General features: G+C 36.0%; 1 protein-coding gene across 22 annotated transcripts; it reads left to right on the plus strand.

Annotated features, from left to right (window-relative positions):
* The first annotated feature begins 397 nt into the window (after window positions 1-397).
* LOC140841336 (uncharacterized) lies at window positions 398-12315 on the plus strand. 22 transcript variants are annotated; one of them, XM_073208681.1, is made up of 9 exons: window positions 398-404; window positions 486-546; window positions 1339-1526; window positions 9041-9125; window positions 9201-9251; window positions 9343-9394; window positions 9669-9727; window positions 10880-10925; window positions 11899-12315. In XM_073208681.1, exons 4-9 carry the CDS (start codon window positions 9042-9044, stop codon window positions 11988-11990), a joined length of 384 nt encoding a protein of 127 aa, XP_073064782.1. In that variant the 5' UTR covers window positions 398-404; window positions 486-546; window positions 1339-1526; window position 9041; the 3' UTR covers window positions 11991-12315. The 22 variants fall into 22 exon arrangements, with proteins under 22 accessions (XP_073064782.1, XP_073064764.1, XP_073064772.1 ...); XM_073208663.1 differs by lacking the exon at window positions 398-404 and having other exon boundaries at window positions 1436-1526; window positions 8996-9125; XM_073208671.1 differs by lacking the exon at window positions 398-404 and having other exon boundaries at window positions 1436-1526.
* The last annotated feature ends 11149 nt before the right edge of the window (window positions 12316-23464 follow it).

Here is a 23464-nt window from a genome sequence, read left to right on the forward strand (position 1 = left end):
TCAGTTAATTATTAGGATTTATAATTCATGATTTTTAATAACAAGGGATGACAGTTCGGTTAGCGACGGTTATAATGTAAACTGTCGCAAATATAGCGACGGTGTACATTATACTGTCGCAATAGTAGTTACGCTTTGTATTCTTAGTAGTTTGGGCGACGGTTTTATATCAAACCGTCGCTATTTGCGATTGTTTTTATTTTTGGTCGCCCATAGCGACGGTTACACAAAAACCGTTGCCCGTCTAGATCGGCGACGGTTTAACTCAAATAGTCGCTATTGGTGACGGTTTAAATCAAAACCGTAGCTAATGGCGACGGTTTAGGTTAAACCCGTCGCTATTATTCTATTTATACCGTGGTTCGCCAACATTTTCTTCACGCTATTTTCAATTTTCTTCTCAGGTAATCGCTACGCTATCAATTTTTTCGCAATTTCGGTTTTTTATTGTTTTGTACTAACATTTTTTCGTATTAATTTCGTAGATTTGCTCGTCGTTGTTATCTTCCAGCGTTGCATAGATCTGAATATCTTCGTACATATCAGGTTTTTAAAACGTTTTTTTTACAGAAAATGTAATATTTAATTTTTGCGTTGTAGTTTGTTTATGAATTATAGCATATTTATTACGGTTTTATAAAGAACATCGCTTAATATAGCGACGGTTTTATAAAAACCTTCGTTAAATAGAGCGACTGTTTTCTATAAACCGTCGTAAATTGTCTATAAATTTGCCATTCCTCCTTCATTTATATCTCCACCACTTTTAAAAAAAATCAGCTCAAAACAACAATGGTGATCTATTGTTAAATATAGAAAGAACTTTATCATATTTCAATCCAAATTGATTTTTAAAGTAAGATAACAATTGCGAGATACAATTTCTGACCAAATGTGATGTTGGAATTAATGACATGGATTTGAGAGAAAAATCAACATTATTGTTTGGGAACAAAATACAGATCGAATAGAAAAAAAAATTGTTCAGACGGGTGCATTATCATCAATCTCATTGTAAAGTTTCACATAAACTTCTATAAGATCGTCTTACGAGTCAATTTTGTGAGACAAATCATCTATCTGATCCAGGTCGTGGAAATGTGTTACTTTTTATACAAAAATTATTAGATTTAACTCCAAATATAGACCGAGTCCATCCGTCTCACAAATATAAATCTGCTAAACTGTCTTACAAGAGACATACCCCTAAATTTTTGATATATGTGAAATTATTTTTAATTAATATTTATATACAACTTTTTGTAGTTTTGCACCTCTGATGCAGTAAAAATTGACCAAATCGAATTTTTTTTAGCTAGGAGAGTTTTGTTGAATTAGGTCTCAGACTCGAGACTTCCTTTCAAATTTGAGATTTCTGGCATTCGACCAGTTGCCCTAGCTTCGCCCAATCTCACATCGATTCACTTTACCGCAGCAGCACTGGAATCTGGCCTCGATAGCCTCAGCCGTAGCATCGTCAGAATCCTCTTCTTTTATCCGTCTGTAGGCGCGCCGAAAGACGGCGGGTAAGAAATCAACACTTACGAAAGGTTGGGCTGCTTTCCAATTATTTTACTCTAACAGAACTCTTCAAATTGAGTCCTCTGTGTTAATATTTTCTCTTTTTCTCATGTACCCATCCTCTTTTGGGATTCCTCTTTCCAAATCCTAGTGTCAGCTACCATAAAATTGTAATCAGGGAATTTTTTGTGTTCTTGATTTGTTAATTGTTTTTTTTTACATTCTATTGATTTTTTTTTTATTGTAGTTACCAATTCTTATGCCTGAGATTGTTTTTTTGGGGTCTTGAATTCTTTGATTTTGCAGTTTTTTGTGTGTTGAGAAGAAATTGATTTGTTTTCCTTGTTTTTCTAATTCTGTGCCGTGTACTGTGATGATACAGATAATCGGTGTATTCAACTGTGTTTTGAATAGTATTTAAAGTCCATTATTCAGGGTTCTAGCATATTTTTTCCTAAAATGAAGCTATGTAGAAAGCTGCAGTGTGTGCTTTGAATAAGTATTATTAAGCTCTAGCAAAACCAATAATTTAGTTCCTGATTATCTATTTCTTAATATTTTTCCTGAAAAATTGGTTAAGTTGGTTACTGACTGAAATTACCAATTTTAAATAGGTTTCTGTTTGATTGATTTTAACAAAAAATAAATAAAACATGGTTGGTTCGGTTTAGTAGGAAAATGAATTGTGTTCATTCAGTTTTGAGCACTATATACACATCCCTAGAATCTCTGCCTTCTCACAAAAAATTATATCTTTCACCTTTGAGTTTCGAAAAGCCCTTACCACTCTATGGCTCCAATCAATGTTTCTTGCTGTTGTCTTTGAACCAAGTTCTCAAATCCCACATATTGGAGTATGTGGCAAGAATAACTAAGGAATTCGAAGGAATTATTTGATGTGCCTGTGAACCAAGCCCGTACCATTTACATTTTGTACCTTGAGTTATCATCGAGAATTTCTACCTTTCGTTTTAGTTGGGTGTTGAAAAATGATTTTTAAATGTTTTGTTAAATTAACATTCATTTTTCATTGCTATGCTTTAAATATAACTTTTTGTTATAGGCTTTTAATTATATTTTAATCAAGTTTTAAAGAGAATTCAGTTCTATATTTTGAAAGCCATGTTAATTTGATGTTACTTGAAATTTAGATTTTTAGTTGTTTCACAATCCCAGAAAGTTTGTAGGTTTTAAACTTGCTTTCCATATGATTAAGTTATTTAGATGATGACTTTGAAAACTCTTATTTAGATCATGATTAAGTTATCTCAGAAAGTTGGTAAGTTTTAAACTTGCTTTCCATAAGTTAGTTAGAAAGGCCGAACACACTTTGTTGCCACGATCCCAACTCCTAACGACAATTGTGACAGGTGCATACTAGCTAGGGACAACCTGACAGAGTAGGGATTGGATGATGGCTGGAGGACCATGTTTCGGGAGGCCGAAACCAAACTTCCGTAAACAGTTTTTGTCTTGCTAATGATTAGAAGGTTTCGATCCTTGGTTTTGGTGTGGTTTTGTTTTGAGCTGATTTTGTTAAAAGTGGGAATGGTAAATTTACAAACAATTTGCACCGATCTATATCGGCGACGGTTTTATGAACCGTCGCTAGATTGGCGACATTTGTAAAACCGTCGCTATTACCGACGGTTTTGATTAAAACCATCGTAAATTGTCTTCCCATTCGTCCCTCCATTTTTCTCCGCAGCCTTTTCCTTCTGTGATAAATTTTTCTCTCTTCAGACGATTTTTAGGAGTTGGGGCAAGTTTTTTAGCTTCAATTCTTGGTAAATTTTTAAGTTTGGGTTAAGATCATGAATTTTGTTAGCTTTTAGTATAGGTCGTTTTCCAGCTGATTTTTTTTGCGCGTTCATAGTGCTCCGGCGTCTTCTACGGTCAGATTATAAGTTTGTTGTAGATTTATACATAGTTTAATTTGTTTTTATTGCATGTTATTTAGAAATTAAATAATATATATGCATGTTTGTTATTAAAATATTATATAATTTAAATGTTCAATTAATTGTCAACATTAAAATTATTAAATCTGTCTACTTATGTTGCTGAATGAGAACTAAGGTGTAACGTACCGTACTTTTACTATTCAAAATTTGCGGAAAAATTAAAATTTTTCTTAAATAAAACGTGAATATTCAAAATTCAATAAAAGAATAAACCATATGTCTCATTAGTTGTTGCAACAAAAGATTTGAAATTTAAAGTTTGACAAAAGTATTGAATGTTTTTCATAAAGTTTAAAACATGGCGGTCCTCAGGTTTAGCCTCCCCTCAGTCCAAGCCTGCTCCTTGGTCCCCACCTCCAGCCTCCTCATAAACATCCTCACCTGCATCGATTAAGTCTAGTGAGTCTAAAGACTGAACACGTATAAACTGCAAGTAACAAGTACTACATAATAAAATCACATGCAACTTGAAAATAGAACATACATACTTAAATTCTGAACTTGCATATCAATCGTTTCCGACGACTTCTAATGAATTCAAGTGCCTATCGACACTAACCGGCATACAAAATACCAACCCAACATCATACTATTCATACCTAGATGCAGCAGCGATCACCCGTCGATCCCCAACGAAGCCTGCAACAATAAAACTTCAAGAACACATCAATACATAATTTTCTGAAAAACACAGTTTGAGCAGTCCCACGAAAAACGTCATAACTCACTCAATTTATATCTATATATTTTGAGTTTACTGTCAAATCGAAGGTATCGAAACGTTCTACAATTTTCGTGTTGAAAGTTTTCTCAGAATCACGACCGAAATATCGCAGTATTTAAAAAGGCAGTAAAAACGAGTTTTCAGATCTAAAAATTATTTCAAAACTGATTCAAACCATTTTCCGCTCAAACAACGAACGTCATACATGAATTTTTACGCATAAAAATAACACAACACATAATATGACGAGATCGATGCAGAAATAACAGAATATATGTGCCTTTGAATCTTTAACGTTACCGAAACGACAATACTGAAGCGAGGGAAGATGCGATGTTGGTCCGAGACGAATTTTGTAAACCAAGATTGAATTTTTTTTTTAGCGATGGTTTTATAAAGACCAATTTTGTAAATCAAGATTGATTTTTTTTTTAAAACCGTAGCTTCGTTAAGCTACGGTTTATTTAAAAATCTTCGCTTAATATATCGACGGTTTTATAAAGACCGTCGCTTAATATAGCAACGATTTTATAAAACCGTCGTTAAATATAGCGACGGTTTTAAAAACCGTTGGTACTAGCGACTGTTTTCTATAAACCGTCGTAAATTGTCTATAAATTTGCCATTCCTCCCTCCATTTATTTCTCAACCACTTTTAACAAAAATCAGCTCAAAACAACAATGGTGATCTATCGTTAAAGATAGAAAGAAATTTATCATATTTCAATCCAAATTGATTTTTAAAGTAAGATAACAATTGCGAGATACAATTTCTGACCAAATGTGATGTTGGAATTAATGACATGGATTTGAGACAAAAATCAACATTATTGTTTGGGAACAAAATACAGATGGAATAGGAAAAACAATTGTTCAGATGGGTGCATTATCATCAATCCCATTTTAAAGTTTCACAAACTTCTATAAGATCGTCTCACGAGTCAATTTTGTGAGACAAATCATCTATTCGATCCAGGTCGCGGAAATGTATTACTTTTTATAAAAAAAAGTATCCAGTCTCACAAATATAAATCTGCTAAACTGTCTTACAAGAGACATACCCCTAAATTTTTTGATATATGTGAAATTATTTTTAATTAATATTTATATACAACTTTTTGTAGGATTGCACCTCTGATGCAGTAAAAATTGACCAAATCGTAATTTTTTTTAGCTAGGAGAGTTTTGTTGAATTAGGTCTCAGACTCGGGACTTCCTTTCAAATTTGAGATTTCTGGCATTCGACCAGTTGCCCTAGCTTCGCCCAATCTCACATCGATTCACTTTACCGCAGCAGCACTAGAATCTGGCCTCGATAGCCTCGGCCGTAGCATTGTCAGAATCCTCTTCTTTTATCCGTCTGTTGGCGCGCCGAAAGACGGCGGGTAAGAAATCAACACTTACGAAAGGTTGGGCTGCTTTCCAATTATTTTACTATAACAAAATTCTTCAAATTGAGTCCTCTATGTCAATGTTTTCTCTTTTTCTCATGTAACCATCCTCCTTTGGGATTCCTCTTTCCAAATCCTAGTGTCAGCTACCATAAAATTGTAATCAGGGAATTTTTGTGTTCTTGATTTGTTAATTGTTTTTTTTACATTCTATTGATTTTTTTTATTGTAGTTACCAATTCTTATGTCAGAGATTGATTTTTTGGGATCTTGAATTCTTTGATTTTGCAGTTTTTTGTGTGTTGAGAAGAAATTGATTTGTTTTCCTTGTTTTTAATCAAGTTTTAAACAGAATTCAGTTCTATATTTTGAAAGCCATGTTAATTTGATGTTTCCATATTTTAAATTATGTCAGTTTACTTGAAATTTAGATTTTTAGTTGTTTCACAATCCCAGAAATTTGGTAAGTTTTAAACTTGCTTTCCATATGATTAAGTTATTTCGATCATGACATTGAAAACTCTTATTTAGATCATGATTAAGTTATCCCAGAAAGTTGGTAAGTTTTAAACTTGCTTTCCATAAGTTAGTTAGAAAGGCCGAACACATTTTGTTGCCAGGATCCCAACTCCTAACGACAATTGTGACGGGTGCACACTAGCTAGGGACAACACACCCGCATTGTCCTGACAGAGTAGGGATTGGATGATGGCTGGAAGACCATGTTTCGGGGGGCCGAAACCAAAATTCCGTAAATATTTTTTGTCTTGCTAATGATTAAAAGGTTTCGATTCTTGGTTTTGGTGTGGTTTTGTTTTGAGCTGATTTTGTTAAAAGTGGGAGTGGTAAATTTGCAAAAAATTTGCGCCGATCTACATCGGCGACGGTTTTATGAACCGTCGCTAGATTGGCGACATTGTAAATTTTCTTCCCGTTCCTCCCTCCATTTTCGCTAGATTTTGCTTAAAACCGTCGTAAATTGTCTTCCCATTCCTCCCTCCATTTTTCTCCGCACCCTTTTCCTTCTGTGATAAATTTTTTTTCTCTTAAGACGATTTTTAGTTTCGAGTTGGGGCAAGTTTTTTAGCTTCAATTCTTGGTAAATTTTTTAGTTTGGGTTAAGATCATGAATTTTTTTAGCTTTTAGTGTAGGTCGTTTTCCATCTGATTTTTTTGTGCGTTCACAGTGCTCCGGCGTCTTCTACTGTCAGATTATAAGTTTGTTGTAGATTTATAAATAGTTTAATTTTTTTATTGCATGTTATTTAGAAATTAAATAATATATATACATGTTTGTTATTAAAATATTATATAACTACCCGGGAAGTAGAAGGGACACGGTCCCCGTGCCCAGGTCCGGCTCCAGGTCCGTGTAGGTGCGCAAGAAGGAATACTCGGAAAGAAGTGGGGACACGGACCCCGTGCTAGGGTCCGTCTATGGGTCCGTGTAGGGGCGCAAATTTGACACTCTGAAGGAAACAAAGGCACGGACCCCATGTAAGGGTCCATGTACGGGTCCGTGTACCTGCGCAAGTTTGAAATCCACGAAAATTTAATACATGTATTGCTTCTCGATCGTGCGGACTATAAACTGACACCTCGAGACCCATCCTAAAGTGATACCACATTGATACAACCTGTGCAAACACCCCGAAATCACGACGTCCATCCTAACACAATATAATCTCATAAACACGGAATTTGACACCAATCGTTTCCGACGACTTCTAATGAATTCAAGTGCCTATCGACACTTATCGGCATACAAAATACCAACCCAACTTCATACTAATCATACCTAGACACAGCAGCGATCACCCGTCGATCCCCAACGAAGCCTGCAACATTAAATTTTAAAAAAAGATTAATACACAATTTTCTGAAAAACACAGTTTGAGCAGTCCCACGAAAAACGTCATTACTCACTCAATTATTATCCAAATATTTCAAATTTACTGTCAAATCGAAGGTATCGAAAAGTTCTACAATTTTCGTGTTGAAAGTTTTCTCAGAATCACGACCGAACAATCGCAGTATTTAAAAAGGCAGTAAAAACGAGTTTTCAGATCTAAAACTTATTTCAAAACTGATCCAAACCATTTTCCGCTCAAACAACGAACGTCATACATGAATTTTTACGCATAAAAATAACGCAACACATAATATGACGAGATCGATGCAGAAACAACAGAATATATGTGCCTTTGAATCTTTAACGTTACCGAAACGACGATACCGAAGCGAGGGAAGATGCGAGGTTGGTCCGGGACGAACGTGGCACTAATTTCTTGCAATAAAACCACCGAAAACTTGCTGGAAAAATCGAATGGAAGGGGCGGCTGCTCTCTAGCAAGGAACCCTAGGTTTTTCTCTTTAGAAAATTTAAAAATCTGAATGTGTGTGTGTTTTACGATATCTAATGTGTGTTTGTATGTGTGAGTGTGTGCGTGTGCGTGTGTTTGGGTAGGAAATAAGGGAGAATTTTGCTTAATTACCTCCTTAACAAAATAATTAAAGTATTATCTCCCTACTAACTTCTAATTAAATCTCTTAATTAAAATAGAATACACAAAAATGCTAATTTTAAAAGTTTCAAACTCTTAAATCACTAAACAACTTAATAAATTAGTTAAAATGCCCCAACCTCAACTTAAAGTAAAATACCACATTTTAAATTGCCAAAATCGTCTCCGGTCTTTTCCTCGATCCCGCCTCGAGTAATCGTCTGAAACATGAAAATTGGAAAACATTTTAACGTGCATCACCCAAACATTAAAATAATGCAATTTAAATAAATCATGCATCACTAAAATCATTTTAAAGCTTTAAATAAAATATTTAACAATTAAATAAATGAATGAGGTATACGTGTACTGAATTTGGGCACTACATAAGGAGTTCGTATATTAATTTTGTTTTATTAATGAGTAATTGATAGCTATTAAGTAAAATACATCTTATTTATTCTTTGTAGGATAAAATGGATAACGATAGAAATTGGGTACATCGTCGGTTGGAGAATGGATTTCTAACGAATTTGATTAGCGACGTTTTTTATAGAAATTTTTTTATAGTGACTTATGATAATTAACTTTTCGTATTTTCAATTTTGAGTACACATATCTTTTAAAACACGTATAGTCAGGATATGTGTGCATTGGACATGTGTATTGAAAACACAAATCACCGAGGATTTTTGCGTCCGGGGATTTCACAGCCAATTAACTTAATTATTTCCAGTAACTTTCTACTCAAATCTTTTATTAATATTGTAAAAAAAAACTTTAGTTATGAATGATTAAAAAATTGATGTTTGTCCAAGTATTTGTAAAGCCCAATAAATATTGGCCATTTGCCTGTTGAAACCCTAACTGCGACTCTTTTTCTATAACCAGGTTGTGTACTTTTCGTTTTGGTAATTTCAAGTGAATTGTGATTAGGATGGGGAAGCCAAGTTCTAATTCGCAAGGAGATCTCCATGGCTTAAGGTGTCAACATTGTGCTGGCCCCCTTTCGAAAGAGATGGTAAGTCACCAAAAACCCTTTTGATTACCCAACAAATTATCCTCAAAACTAAAATCCCAACTCTTTATTCCACAGGAGACCAGTGAGTGGACTGTTTCACCACTCATCAGGGACAGTTTTTCCATGGTGTGGATCGCCATTTTCGTATCTTTTTCCTACTGCGCTCTATTTTTTAATCGGACTTGTGATCTTTTATCTTTTTTACTTGTCGCATTAGATAGGATCAGCCGTTGGAGGCACGGCAGGAGCTTTTTATGGTTTCAACCACGGTATGAATGATGTTATATCATTTCGTATGATTGATTAGTATGTTCTGGGTCAGGACACATAATTTGATTTGAATTATTGATTTTTCTGCATTGACTGATTTGTTTTAACTATATTGATTGGTGTATTAATTTTTTTTATATGTGATTGGATTTATTGTTAATTTGGGATTGTGTGTATCATACCATATGAGAAAATTTATTCTGTTCTTTACAAACTCTTGCAATTTTAATGGAGATTTTGTGTTTAGATTCTCTAATGTCAATCCTTCTACAGCTATGCCGTTTGTTAGGAGGTGGATCAAAGGACCTATGTGGTTACATTTCCTCATTGGTGTAAGTCTTTTGTTGTTGTTGTAGGAGTTGGTGTTGTAACCGTTTGTTTTGGAACTTATTTTCTCTTTGTATGGTGATGGTGGGTTGTGGATTACCATCATTATACTCAACCGTGGCCTTTTTCTGTGATGCTTTATGATATGCATTCTATGCTTATGTAAGGACAAGTAATATTAATTGATGTTTTTAGTTGGAAGTACTTGAACATCTGGTGATATTGGATACCCTCAGGCATCGACAATATACAATTTTTTTCAGTCTCAAATTGACTCTTGTGGTAGGGAAGGCTGTAAATTGGCCAAATTCCTCTTTTACGATGAACATGATTCATATTTATGTTGCAAGAGTGCTAGTGTATAAATTAGCTACATGTAGACATGTCCACTACGCTTCGATTCTCTGATGATCAACCAGCAATTGCAAGTGGTAATCAAGGATCCGTGGTGTAATATTACTGTTTCCACTTCAATTTTCTGCATCACTCTCAAATTGTCTTTTTCAAGGCCATTGATGCGGGGACAGAATTTTATGACATACACACTATCCTATATACCATGTGTGAAAGAATGATCTGCTTTTTACGCAGGGTTTTAACTAACAATGTCTACAACTTAAAACTGTAGTGTGTTGTGGCTTTTTCTTTGCAGTTCATTTCTTTTCTTTATTTGAACGTCCAAATGGAGAAAGAAAGGTGTGTTAATATGATAATAATGTTAATAACAGAACTATATGCATATGGATCATGTGCAATGATGGCAACAGGCCAAAATTCATACTATCTGGCTCTGTGGAAAAAGCGTGGAATATAATGTGGGGGTTAGGTCATTGTGTATTCTAAGTGTTCTTTGAATTTTAATACTTTACTATGTCAGCTGTATTAAATTTAACCTAGTTTTCTTTTTGTACGTGTGTAAATATTTTGAATACTGAAATGTTATCTAAAACACTTTCCTATGGCCCCCTCATTTATTTTGCATAAGTCTGTTTTGTGCATGAGCGAGTAACATTAATGTTAAGGATATTACAAAAGTTATTTACGTCCAATTTTAAATTGATAAGGAGCTTTCCTTTTGCGTTGATTATTTGTTCTTCCCTATTCTTTTCTATGTTTTCTTCATTGGGCTTTTTTTTAATTATTGTTTTGGGATGCAGGCCCCACCAGTCATTGTTTTCTCATCAGGTTGTGCTGGATTAACAGGTAAATATATTCTTTACACAGAACTGTATGGTACTCTGTGTATGCGATTGTGACCTCATGATATAGTTAGAAAGGCCGAAAAATTTTGATGCCACGGTCCCAACTCCAAACAACAATTGTGACGGGTCTTGTTTTGTGGGGGGTTTTCTACAGTGGTAGAGGTCGGGGGTTTTGATGCAACTCTACTGGTGATTGTTCTGATTAAAAAAATGTTCATGTTGGTAATTGGATGCTATTGATGGAGTGTTGAACTAGATTTTCATTTGGCTATAATTCGAGAGTAGTTGGTTATTTATGTAAAAGGTTGTGTAGTTTGCACAATAGTTAAGGACAACAAACCCGCATAGTCCTGACAGATTAGAGATTGGATGATGGCTGGAGGACCATGTTTCGGAAGGCCGAAACCAAACTTCCGTAAACAGTTTTTGTCCTGCTAATGGTTAGAGGTTTCGATTCCTGGTTCTGGTGTGGTTTTGTTTTGAGCTGATCTTGTTAAAAGTGGTGGAGATATAACATAATGGCATATCTAATATAATTAATAAAAAATGGCTAAAATTTTATAACATTTTTTCACAAATTATTGTGTTCTTTTGGTGCCGGCTACTTATTTTTTGTACAAGAAATAAGCCATAAGTTCTTGATTTTGGTTTTAATTTTTAAATGGAAACTGACATGGAAAAGATGCTCTGAATCCCATTTTCAACGGATGGTTTTAACTTTTGTTTATCGTTTCAAATTAAATGATAGTCAGGGTTATTCCTGTGAGCCTGTTGAATGGCTTCCATAAGTTTGTTCTTGCATTGCATTTCCGTTCTCCAATCAGGAAGAGAAATAGTGAAGAATGCGGGGATGTTGGGTTACTTTTGAAAGGACGATGCTGTTTACTTTTCTCCTTTTCAATTGCCATGTTTTGAAGACTCGTGTAGTTGTCTGACTTCTGAATTTTGATGCTTGTGGTCATTATTTTGCGCAGGTGGATCTATTCCGGCACTTGTTCAACTTGCCTCTTCATCTTATCATGCAGTTGTGTCATCATCATCATCGCCACCGCGTTCATCTTCATAGCATTAGGAAATGACTACATCTTAAACTGCTAAACTTCTTCACTGTGGTTTCCAGAGGAATCAGTTGTGGCGAGAGGTCTGGCAATTACAAGTTGGAGCGGTCATTACCCTGCTTGCACTCGATAGTAGGATCATTCATTCCTCTCATCCACTCAGAACAGTACTAACTAATAATGCATATAAGAAGGATCATATATATATATATATATATATATATATTCATATCATCTGCGCACACCTGTATTATTATATGAAACATGTACTTGGTATTATTATATAACATACAAAACTCTTCAATGTTTGATTACAAAGTTGCGAGATGTCCATTTGGTCAACTTTTTGATGGACGCAAATGTTCATGCTGTTAAAACTGTGATCCTAACATGTTTCCTTGCATATTGGCATCTAATTTAGTATATTCTTATTTTTTTAAAAAAAATATATACAGGATCCAATCTACGAAAAACAAGCTGACCAATTCTTGAATTAAGGTAGCAAGTAAAAGTTGTCTGAAATTCTTTTTATGAGTAGAATTTTTTGTCAACATAATGTAAACCATTTATCAACGGTCAAGTCCCTGGAATCATACATGTTTGAATTATGAGTACATGTTTTATATGTTTAAAATTTATCAAGTGAATGCTTCTTACTTGTGGTACTTCGAAAATGGGACCTCCGTGCTTACTTATATCTTGTATCCTAATGAAGTGATTTCTGCCTTTTAGTGCAAATATATGGATTCAAACAAAAAATTCACATGTGATCCATTGTAGGTGTGCACCTCATTGGGACCGCTGCCATGTGCCATTTGCGCTGTCTCGTTTTCCTTGGGGGCTAAACCACATGTGAAATTAGGTCTACACAGTCAAATGTCTCGCTTTTTGTATGACATTTATTTAATATCTAAGCATGTATAAAATACGATGTGATTTTTATTTTATTCGTAAAGGGTATTGCTTTCATTCCTGCATTTAGATCTTTCGAGCAATGCGCCTTCCTATTTCACCCTCAAACATCAAATTCTGCGGCTCTGATATATATATATATATATATATATATATATATATATATATATATATATATATATATATATATATATATCTGGGGATCCGGACGCTAATCATGTTCTTAATCATGTTTGGGACTAACTTAATTCAGTTATAATAAACATGGTCTAAATTTTTTTTTTATACACTAGCGGAATGTAATGGAATCATACTGATATACATATCAAATTAAAGTACAAGTCTTGTAACAATATACAATCATTTAAACTAATGTTCAACGACTAGATATCAAGTGTTCGAACCCTATCTTTACTCAAAGTCCGTAGTCTCCACTATAATCACGATCTCTCTCTTCATCTGCTCGACCCTGATCCCGATCATGTCCCACCTGTTGTCATGCACACATACAAACACGACAACAGCCGGAAAACTCCGGTGAGAAATACATCCCAGTATACCTTTCCCAAAACCCCACACTTTGCACCTCCATCTCACGGCCACACACTTTGCACCAATTAAAACTCTCCTCAACGAACATGCAATCATATAATCAATATAAAGCATGAAACAAATATTAGTAATATGTATTAAAATCTGAAAAAATAAACAATATAAAATTGTCAATCAGACTCGTGACTCCACGGCTCAGACTAGACTCAATCCTAGTCTAGGGATCCTGGTTTCCAGACGTTGGCATTCCATATCGAACATCAGTAATAGAAGAAACTCCAATTCTATCCACTTCGATATAACCAAACATCCGGTGTCTTGATCTATCCGTCAGACTTTGGCATTTTCACCAATACACTATCCTGTCACAATGTACAATGTGCCAGTGACAATTCCATCACTATCTAGCACTACTGTCACAAGATTACCCGTCTAATACATGCTTTCTATAGATCAATAGAACAAGCATATCAAATCAATCAATGCATATAATAACAAGAAGTATGTGATTTAGGGAAACTCAAGTAAATCATACTCGAGTCATTCTCACAGTACCACATTGACTTATACCTTTCTTTCGTAGTCTCGACCTGACGAATTGGAAGTTCTGAATTCAAGACTGTCTCTATCAATCTGAAATGACATATCTAGAATAATAATATAAACATTTCATTCCCAATTCAATATTGAATCTGATCAGTCTGAATTTAATTCAAAATCAACGGCATAACGGCACAATCCTAATATCCCCGTCAATATAATATCACCAGATATCAATTACAAATCATAACTCATATCCGATACAATCTGTGATCAATCAATAATCCAAATCTGTCCAATTTCAATCAATATATTCCGAAAATTCATATCAATGTCATAACACGTCTGTTCTCCGGTCTGATTCAAGTTCGATTCTACAATGTCTAACATCTCGAGAACACTATATATGAATCATATCCGATTCTGACAATATCATAATTTCAAGATATATCGAAACATAGTAAAACTTACGTCTAGTTGTAGCCTGCGTCGTTAGAAACATAGTACTGAAGTCGGATTCAAAATCTAACGGGTGGATCTTGCGAAATAACAAATTTATCAAATGGAAAGGCGTAAGGAAATTTCACGGAGCTTCCTCGATTTCCTTCTTTTTGAATTGTCTAAAGCTTTGAAGGTTTAATATATACATTGTATGTCCAAGGCCAAGTGGCCACTTCTTCACGCAGCACGTCTCGTGCATATGCGCGACATCACTCGGCGCATATGCGCGAGACAATCTGTCTCGGCGCGTAGCATGCACAGCACCTCGCGCATATGCGCGCCCCTGCTCGGCGCATATGCGCGAAGATTTCTTCACAACTCTCGGGTACCCTCGCGCATATGCGCGAATACATGTCGCGCATATGCGCGAGGTTCTCTTACTCAAGTCTCCTTTCCGCCTATCCCGGTCTGATTCAATTCGTCTATAATCACATCAATTTATCAACAAATCATTCCGGATTAACAACACAGCAAATCTTGGGCATTACAATATATATATATATATATATATATATATATATATATATATATAACGAGACATATAACGAGACAAATTAAATATTTTGTTGAAAAATGTAGCACCAAGTTTTTCATGAAGTATACATAATGATACGAACCACCTTTGACTTGAGTATGTGTATGATCCCCAAAGCATAAGGTGTATGTATATATCAAGTCAGGGAGAATCTTGAAACAACTCTATAAAACATTATTTCATTATCTTGAATTAATTAATATGTGCCACCATACAAAAAATTTCAACAATATCCCATCACAAAACTTGGAGCAATACAAGCACACACCATGAATACAAATAGCAAATGACAGCTCTTTGAACAAAATTGATGCAACTGTTGTTATATAGTATATAAAAACTCAAGACTATAAATTCTCCAGCATATCTCTACAAAATAGACCAAAATCGAGAACTGAAATCCAATATTTAAAACACGAAATGAATAATCAATCATCTGTGACAAACACATTCACTACAAAAAAACGTGTGGGTTGGCGATGGTTTGATGAAAAACCGTCGCTACTGTGTCGACTGTTTTTTATAAACCGTCTCCGTATTAGCGACGGTTGTAATAAAACCATCGTCTATTAAAGTTAGCGACAGTTTTTCTTCACACATCGCTACTATAGCGACGGTTTAGCATAAAATCGTCGCTAATATTGCGATTGTTTGAAATCACCCGTCGCCATTTTTGTGACGGTTTTATTAACCGTCGACTTTAGCGACGTTATTAAGGTCCGTCGCCATATTAGGCGAAATGTTTTTTACCCGTCGCCATGTGCGGCGACAGTTTCAGTCGACCGTCGCTATAAACGACGGTGTTTAACAACTGTAGCTAATAGCGACGGTTGCGAAAAACCGTCGCAAATCTAGATATGCGACCGTTTGTCAAACACCGTCGCTATTGGCGATGGTTATTATTAAAACCGTCGCTACGGGCTACGAGTTTTGCAAAAACCGTCGCTATGGTTTCTATATATACCAAGTTTCACGACTTATCATTAATTAATATCGACATATCATTAAATTTTTTTACATAAATTAGAAAAATGCTGATTTGTAGCTGCCATACAAAAATTGTGCCAAAATAAACGAAAATTAAAATATAATATATCAAAACCAAAATTTTAAAATTTGGTTTACGAAAACAAAAAAAAATTATACAAGTTATTAAACCAAGAATTAAAATTTTTTTGTTTCTTGTTGTACATTTTATAATCAAATTGTGAATATAAAAATATATTATTAGTAAACTACCAAAAGACACCAAACTAGTGTAACAGAGAGTATTTCACATTACTTTTTAATTAAAAACATCAGTTAATTATTAGGATTTATAATTCATTCTTTTTAATAAAAAATTACTGCAGATATAGTGGATGATAAAAACGGTTGGATTAGCGACAGTTATAGTGTAAACCGTCGCTATGGCGTCGCTATATTAGCGACGGTGTACACTATACCGTCGCTATGGTAGCGACTGGTGTTTACTCAACCGTCGCCACAGTAGTTACGGTTTGTGAATACCCTGTCGCTATAGTAGCGACAGTTACCATCAGACTGTCGCCGATTTAGATCTGCGACGGTGTTATGTAACCGTCGCTATTGGCGACGGTTTGCACAAACCGTCGCCCATATAGATCGACGACGGGTTAACTAAAACAGTCGCTATTGGCGATGGTTTAACTCAAAACTGTAGCTAATGGCGACGGTTTAGGATAAACCCGTCGTTATGATTCTATTTATACCGTGGTTCGCCAACATTTTTTTCACGCTATATTCGATTTTCTTCTCAGGTAGTCTGAAATGTCTCGTGTTCTTTTGTTTAAAATGTACTAGAATTTTTTTTAAAAAAAAAATCGGCCAACACATGAAAATATTTTAAATAAATTATTTTCGCATGATCTAGAGCATCCACTAGCTAGCATTTTAAAATCATGTGCGCTAGTCATAAAAATAAAATCATCGCATGTTATACCAAACCTAAAAAGCAATAAATTTGAAATGTATAGCCCATACTAAACCACTCAAAAACTTCTCAAAGCATAAAAAAAAATCTTAAAATCTTTAACGAAATCATGAATCATAAAATCGTAATTGCGGAAACAGTAGAAACGCTAGTCCTCGGGTTGCGTGCACCTTCAGTCCAGTCAATCACCCGTCAAGGCCTCCCTCAGCCTCACCTGCATCCATCACACCTAGTGAGTCTAAAGACTCAACACACCAAATCTTTGTAACAAATAATACATAATAAAAACACACGCAACTGCGAAAATACTTTTACGTAAAATAACATTTTCGTGATATGCATAACATGAACCTCACCTTTACCTTTTCCTCAATCATAACATGACATAATCATTTTCATGATCATAAACATTATCTTTTTCCTTTATTGAATTCAGATCGTTAATTGTGACTTTCCTCAATCCTCAAAGTCGATGGTACCATCTACATGAAACCACAGTACTGGGCGGCGGGGACATCAACGACACAGGATCGTCAACTGAGCCTTGGCCTATCCTCAATCATAACCTCATATCCTCATATCCTCATAGTTACTTCACTTTCATCAATTTTTTCATGCTTTCATCACTTTAAAAAATCGTGCATAAATATATTTTCTTTCGAAACCAAGCATGCAACATTTATTTTAAATGTCAACTTTTAATCATAAAATTCATTGACATTTAAAATAAATCATAAATAGATCATGCACAATTCATAATTATTTAAAAATGAACATGATATCCTAAAAACAGCATTTAGGGCACTGCCATGACCATTACTAATTTTAGGTGCAAAAAGACCGTTTTACCCCTAATCGTGACATTTTACGTTTCTGAATTTTATCTTGATTTCTTGACTCTAACATGTCCCAAATAATTATTTAAGCTTACATGAATTTTTTCGTAATTTTATTTAGCTTAAATAATATACTTTTTCATTTATCTTTAATTAACTGTTTTGACGGTGTTTTAATCCCGAAAAATCCTAAACTTTAATATAAAATTCCTAAATTCAAAATTTAGTCCTTTTATATTATTTTAGCTTTTATGAACCACGACTCGACCCCCGAGAACTATTTTTTTCCAATTTTTCTTTATTTAAAAACCCTCATTTGACACGAGTTACCCCCGAAACATGTATGTCCAAAACTTGCCCAACCTCCTAAATTAACCTCCTGGACCCTAAGTTCACCAAGACACTGACCCAAACCATAAAAACGAGAACCCCCTATTTGACCCTATGCTAGCCGAGAGTTCTAAGGGTGGTAGGACTCTTCCTTTTGCTTTCAGGACCTAGCCGATGAGCCCAGGCCCTGAACCACTCACCCTCATACCTTCATAAGACTCTAAAGACTCGTCCTAGCCCAGCCCTTGAGCCCTGGACCGAGCCCCCATCCCTGACTAGGCTCACGAAACCTGCACAGAATCGTGCACCTTCTCGGGTGGGAGTCCTTGCTTGCAAGGACTCCTCCCCGCCGTTCCAGACCGAGCCCTAGCATGGCTAGGACTCTCCCCCTAACACCACCTGACCCTAGGCTAGCCATGAACCCCAGCCCAGGCCAGCCCTCCTTTTAAAACATGGAGCCCGAAACCATTAAAGTTCATGACAGCAAAACGCGTTTCCGTGTACAGCTTGTGGTGTAGCGTTTTGAGTGTGTTTAGGACTCTTTCAATTCGTGCAAAACCTCTCTTGATCGTGTCCTAACATCATGGCAGCCCCTTGCATGCAAGAACAATTTATTAGATCCAAAAATCATGAATTAACTACATGTCAGTGCATAAATCCGAAAATTTCAGAAAGTTTCTTTGTGATCTTCACGCATCCAATATTTAAACATTAATATGACATGATGGATGAGTAAAGGAAGATTTAGGCGTGCCTTTGCGTCGTAAACGCACGAAATACCGATGGCGACGAAGAACGGAGAGAACCGAGGCTAGCTTCCCTAAAATTTTCGAAGAAAATTGCTTCCCAAGGCTTGAGCAAGTGCCGCGACTGCTGCTGCGCCGAGGGGAGGGTTTTGTTTTTGATAAACTTGAGCGGCGTGAGTTTGAGAGTCTAGCTTAGGGTTTTTTTGTGTGTTTTATATGCTAATTAAATTATTAAGTAGAATTAAGGCCTAATTAGCTCCTAATTAAGCCCACTAGTGCTAGCTAGGATTTAAATAAACTTATAAAAAAATGTTTTCATAACAATAATTAGTGAATTAAATAGCCGGACTGTTTAGAAGCTCGTATTTTGGTTGAGAATCCAACACCGATAAAATTAGTCCCGTCGTATAAAATCACCTAAAAATTCCATGTTTTCAAAAAATATGAGAAAACCATCATCCTTATATTAAATAATTAAAAATAATTATTTAAATAAAACATTTTTACATTTTTTTCAGTCCCTGGTCTCCGTTCCTCGATCGTCACTCGAATATCATTTAAAATACAATTTATGCAGAATGACAATAAAATCATAATTAACAAGTAAGCATGTATGTCACATAATTAATTAGCATTTAAAATAACTTAATTTCCCATTTTTCATATTTTCTAGATTGGCATGCAGTTGAGTTACGTCGTCTTAATTTTTGGATTTTACAATTCCTCCCCCCCCTTAAATAAAATTTCGTCCTCGAAATTAGAACTTACCGAATAAATCCGGATAGCGACTCAACAAGTCCCTCTCGGTTTCCCAAGTAGCTTCCTCTTCTGAGTGATTCAGCCACTTAACCTTGACCATTGGAATGACTTTATTACGCAATCTCTTCTCTTGCCTTGCTAGGATCTGGACAGGCCTTTCCTCATATGTCATATGTGGAGTTAGTTGAAGAGGTTCATAATTAAGTACATGTGATGGATTAGACATGTACTTCCGCAGCATTGAAACATGGAACACGTTGTGAACTCCTGAAAGTGCTGGTGGCAATGCCACCCTATAGGCTAGTGTCCCAATCCTCTCCAAAATCTCAAACGGGCCTATAAATCTTGGACTAAGCTTGCCTTTCCTGCCAAAGCGCATAACACCCTTCATAGGTGCTATTTTCACAAACACGTGGTCGGCCACTGCAAACTCTAAGTCCCTTCGTCTCTTGTCCGCATAACTCTTCTGTCGGCTTTGTGCAATCTTCATCCTCTCGCGAATTTTGACCACAAGCTCAGCTATCTCTTCAATGACATCCGGACCAATATCCCTTCTGAAAGGATCGGTTAAACTAATAAAGAATGTTTAGAAGGGGGGAATAAACACTTCTCGAATTTAAGTATTCTTTGACAATATGAGTTCAGTTATGTTACAAACTGATACTAAATATCCCGTCGGTCAATAACAATCATTTAAACTGAACAAAACAGTTGCGGAAAATAAACTGACTGAAAGATAGAGTATCTAACTGAAAATTAGCGACTAAAGTAAAGATAACATAATATGTTTCTGGATGTTTGGAGACTTGAATAACTCCTACGTCACCCCTTCTATCACGAAGATAGGATATCCACTAAAAGACTTTGATCAAATACACGATACTATACTGACCCACTTCAGTTTGGACTTATCACTTAGCCACAACTGAAACTCTTAGTATATAACACTTTTACAGATGGTAACTGATCTTAGCACAACTTAGAAAAACTATCAAAGATTACAAAGTGCTATTTAAGCTCGAGAATGTAGCCTTGAATGCTACTGATAAAACTAGTAAACGAGAGCTTTTGGCTTCTGAGTATGAGTAGATATTTTAGCAGCGTAACAGCAAGTAGAATGAGATAGCTAAGATCAGTTTTTTGTGCTTCAGCTGCTTCCTTCGATTATTTATAGGCTTCTCTCTTAACGGCAACATTAAAAGATATTTGAATATTCTAACCGTTGATTGCCACGTCGATATACTCTGCCAGTCGTACACTGCTTTTTCTCAAATGCGGCGTTCCACTATAAGTTGCAGGTAGTTGTACTATTTGTCGGTTGTTGCTTTCAACTAATGATGTGTACAACTGAGAGATCAGCTGGTAAAGAATCAGTTGATGAGAATGAACTTCAGTTGTATCGATCAGTTAACTGAATTCAGCTGATGACGTGTTCAGTTGACGATCAGTTCAGTTGCTTAGTTTATTTGGTTCATCTTTTGTCAAAACACCGGAATTAAGTTTCCAACAATTTCTCCCTTTATGGTGTTTGACAAAACTAGAGTAAAATATAACTGAATAACTGAACTCATAATAGATAAAATAAGAAGTAGATTCAACTGAACTCATATTCTTCACAAATACAAGAATTTAAGATTTCTTCTGCTGTTCTAGATTCTCTTTGAGCTCTTCCCCCTTTTTGTCAAACAGCTCCATCTTGACAGATAATTTCCGAACATCAGTAGCTAGAAGCCGGACAGAGGTGGAAATGTTTTCAATAGCAGAGTTCATTGTGACTTGCAGCAAATCTATCTTCCTGTAGACGAGTGTCTCGACACTGTCAACTCGTTTGTTAATAGAATTTTGAGTTGCAGTGAGACTCAAGGCTATCCCCTTATTCTTCTGGATTTCTTCAACTACAAATGAGAGAGAGGTAACAGCAGTTTGGATAGCTTTCAGCTTTTCGGAATTGAAATGTTGAGAGTCTTCCAATTTTAGAGTGTGAGACAGTTGCGTATTCTGAATCTTTGAGATGGCTGAGAGCATCTGATTCATACTATCCTGCATATTCTGAATTTTTTCGAGAACACGATCAAAATCTGATGAGGATGGAGGAGGAGATTGACGAGAGGTTTCCGGTCATCTTGTAGTTTGATAAAAAACAATCAACTCTTGATCAGTTGCTACTGTTTCAGCAACATTCTGAACTGACGTGATTACAACAACTTCTTCTGGAATTGGAGGAGGAGAAGGTGGATTCTGATCAGCAGATGAGCTTTCTTCATGAATAATAGAGTCTGATGAAGTCGAGGTGGAGAAGGTGGATTCTGATCAGCAGATGAGCTTTCTTGATGAATAATAGAGTCTGATGAAGTCAAAACTGGTGCTCTTAGAGGGTGATCTTGGGAATCAGTTGGCACAACAGTTGGAATAACTTGTTCAGCAGATAGATCTTGCTGAACTGGTGCTTCTAAAGAGATAGGAACCTCTGGATGGATTTGATCAACGGGGTGATCAACTGGATTAGAAATAGGTTCACTCAATTTGGATTCCTGCACCACTGCTTCGATGATTTCATCAATGTTTGCGAGAGATAATTCGGCTTCAGTGTACATTTGATGTTCAGCAGGAGGTGATTGAGGCATATCCTGAACTGGCTCTTCAGTTGGAACAAGAACCTGTTCTGAGGATGGTTTTTGCTGCTCAGAAGACGGTTCTTCAACTATTTCCTCTTCATCATCGTCTGAATCTCCTTGATGAAGAACTAATTCTTGATCTATTTCCCAAAATTTTATCTGAGATTGTAACCCAAACAGATAAGTGTCTAGCTGAGTAATTACTGCTTGATCAGCATAGGCAGTAGGATTTGTTGGAACGTAGTTAGCCTTCAGTTTGTCAAGAATTTGTGCTAACTTCTTTGCTATCATCTGATCAAACAAATAAGTTTTTCTTTCCATAGCCTGAGCAACTGTGGCAGCTTTTACCGTTCTTAGAACAAAAGCTTCCAGTTTGATAAAGTGTTCAACTGTGATTTCTTCTTCAGTTGCTTGGCAAAAATTTGAGTGCGATAAGCTGTCCAAGCATCATAGGACTGAATTTTTGAAGTTGCAAAACTATTAACCTTTGCCAAACAAGGTCAATGTGAGTTTGAATAGGGTTGGATGGTCTGGGCTCTTCAATCAACTTGCCCTTTCCTTTATCAGTACTCAGAATGTGTGGAATTTCCAGTGCAGTGCGAGTATGGTCCACTAGTTCGATGATTTTTATACCTTTGGGTCGAGCAGGTGCCACACCAGTAGGAAGATTGATATGAATTAGCAGAGCTTTGGTTCTGACAGATTTCTTCTTTGCACCAGCTGAGACATCTGGTGGAATGACTGACAGAGGAAGTGCTTCAATAGGCTGCTGAGCAGCTGAGGACGTTGTCTTCTCAGAGGTGATGGATTCCTCGGCAGACGTTGGTTTAACCCGTTGGGTTCTTGGTTTCTTGGCGATCTTTGGGGATGGAGTTGTCTCTGTATCGGATGCACCCAAAATGAGTTTCCTCTTTGCTACCTTCAGTTGAGCCAATGTCTTGGCCTTTTTCACTGATTTTGGGGCCGCTTGGTGAGTCCCAATCTCCTGTTTGATCTTGACAAACTGAGCAGGAGAAATGTCCAATTTGGTCTTGAGTGGCAGAGTATTTTTCGCATTGAAGACTTTGAATTTTAATGATCTTTCTGAATCATCAGCCACTAACCCCTTTATTTTCAGCAGATAGCTCAGTTGCACTGCGAAGCCTTTGGACTGTTTGGAAGACATAAAAATATTCTTCAAAATATTGAATGTAAGATGCTTCCAG

Source organism: Primulina eburnea, chromosome 9 (genome assembly GCF_022965805.1).
Source record: "Primulina eburnea isolate SZY01 chromosome 9, ASM2296580v1, whole genome shotgun sequence".
In the NCBI taxonomy this organism is placed as follows: domain Eukaryota; kingdom Viridiplantae; phylum Streptophyta; class Magnoliopsida; order Lamiales; family Gesneriaceae; genus Primulina; species Primulina eburnea.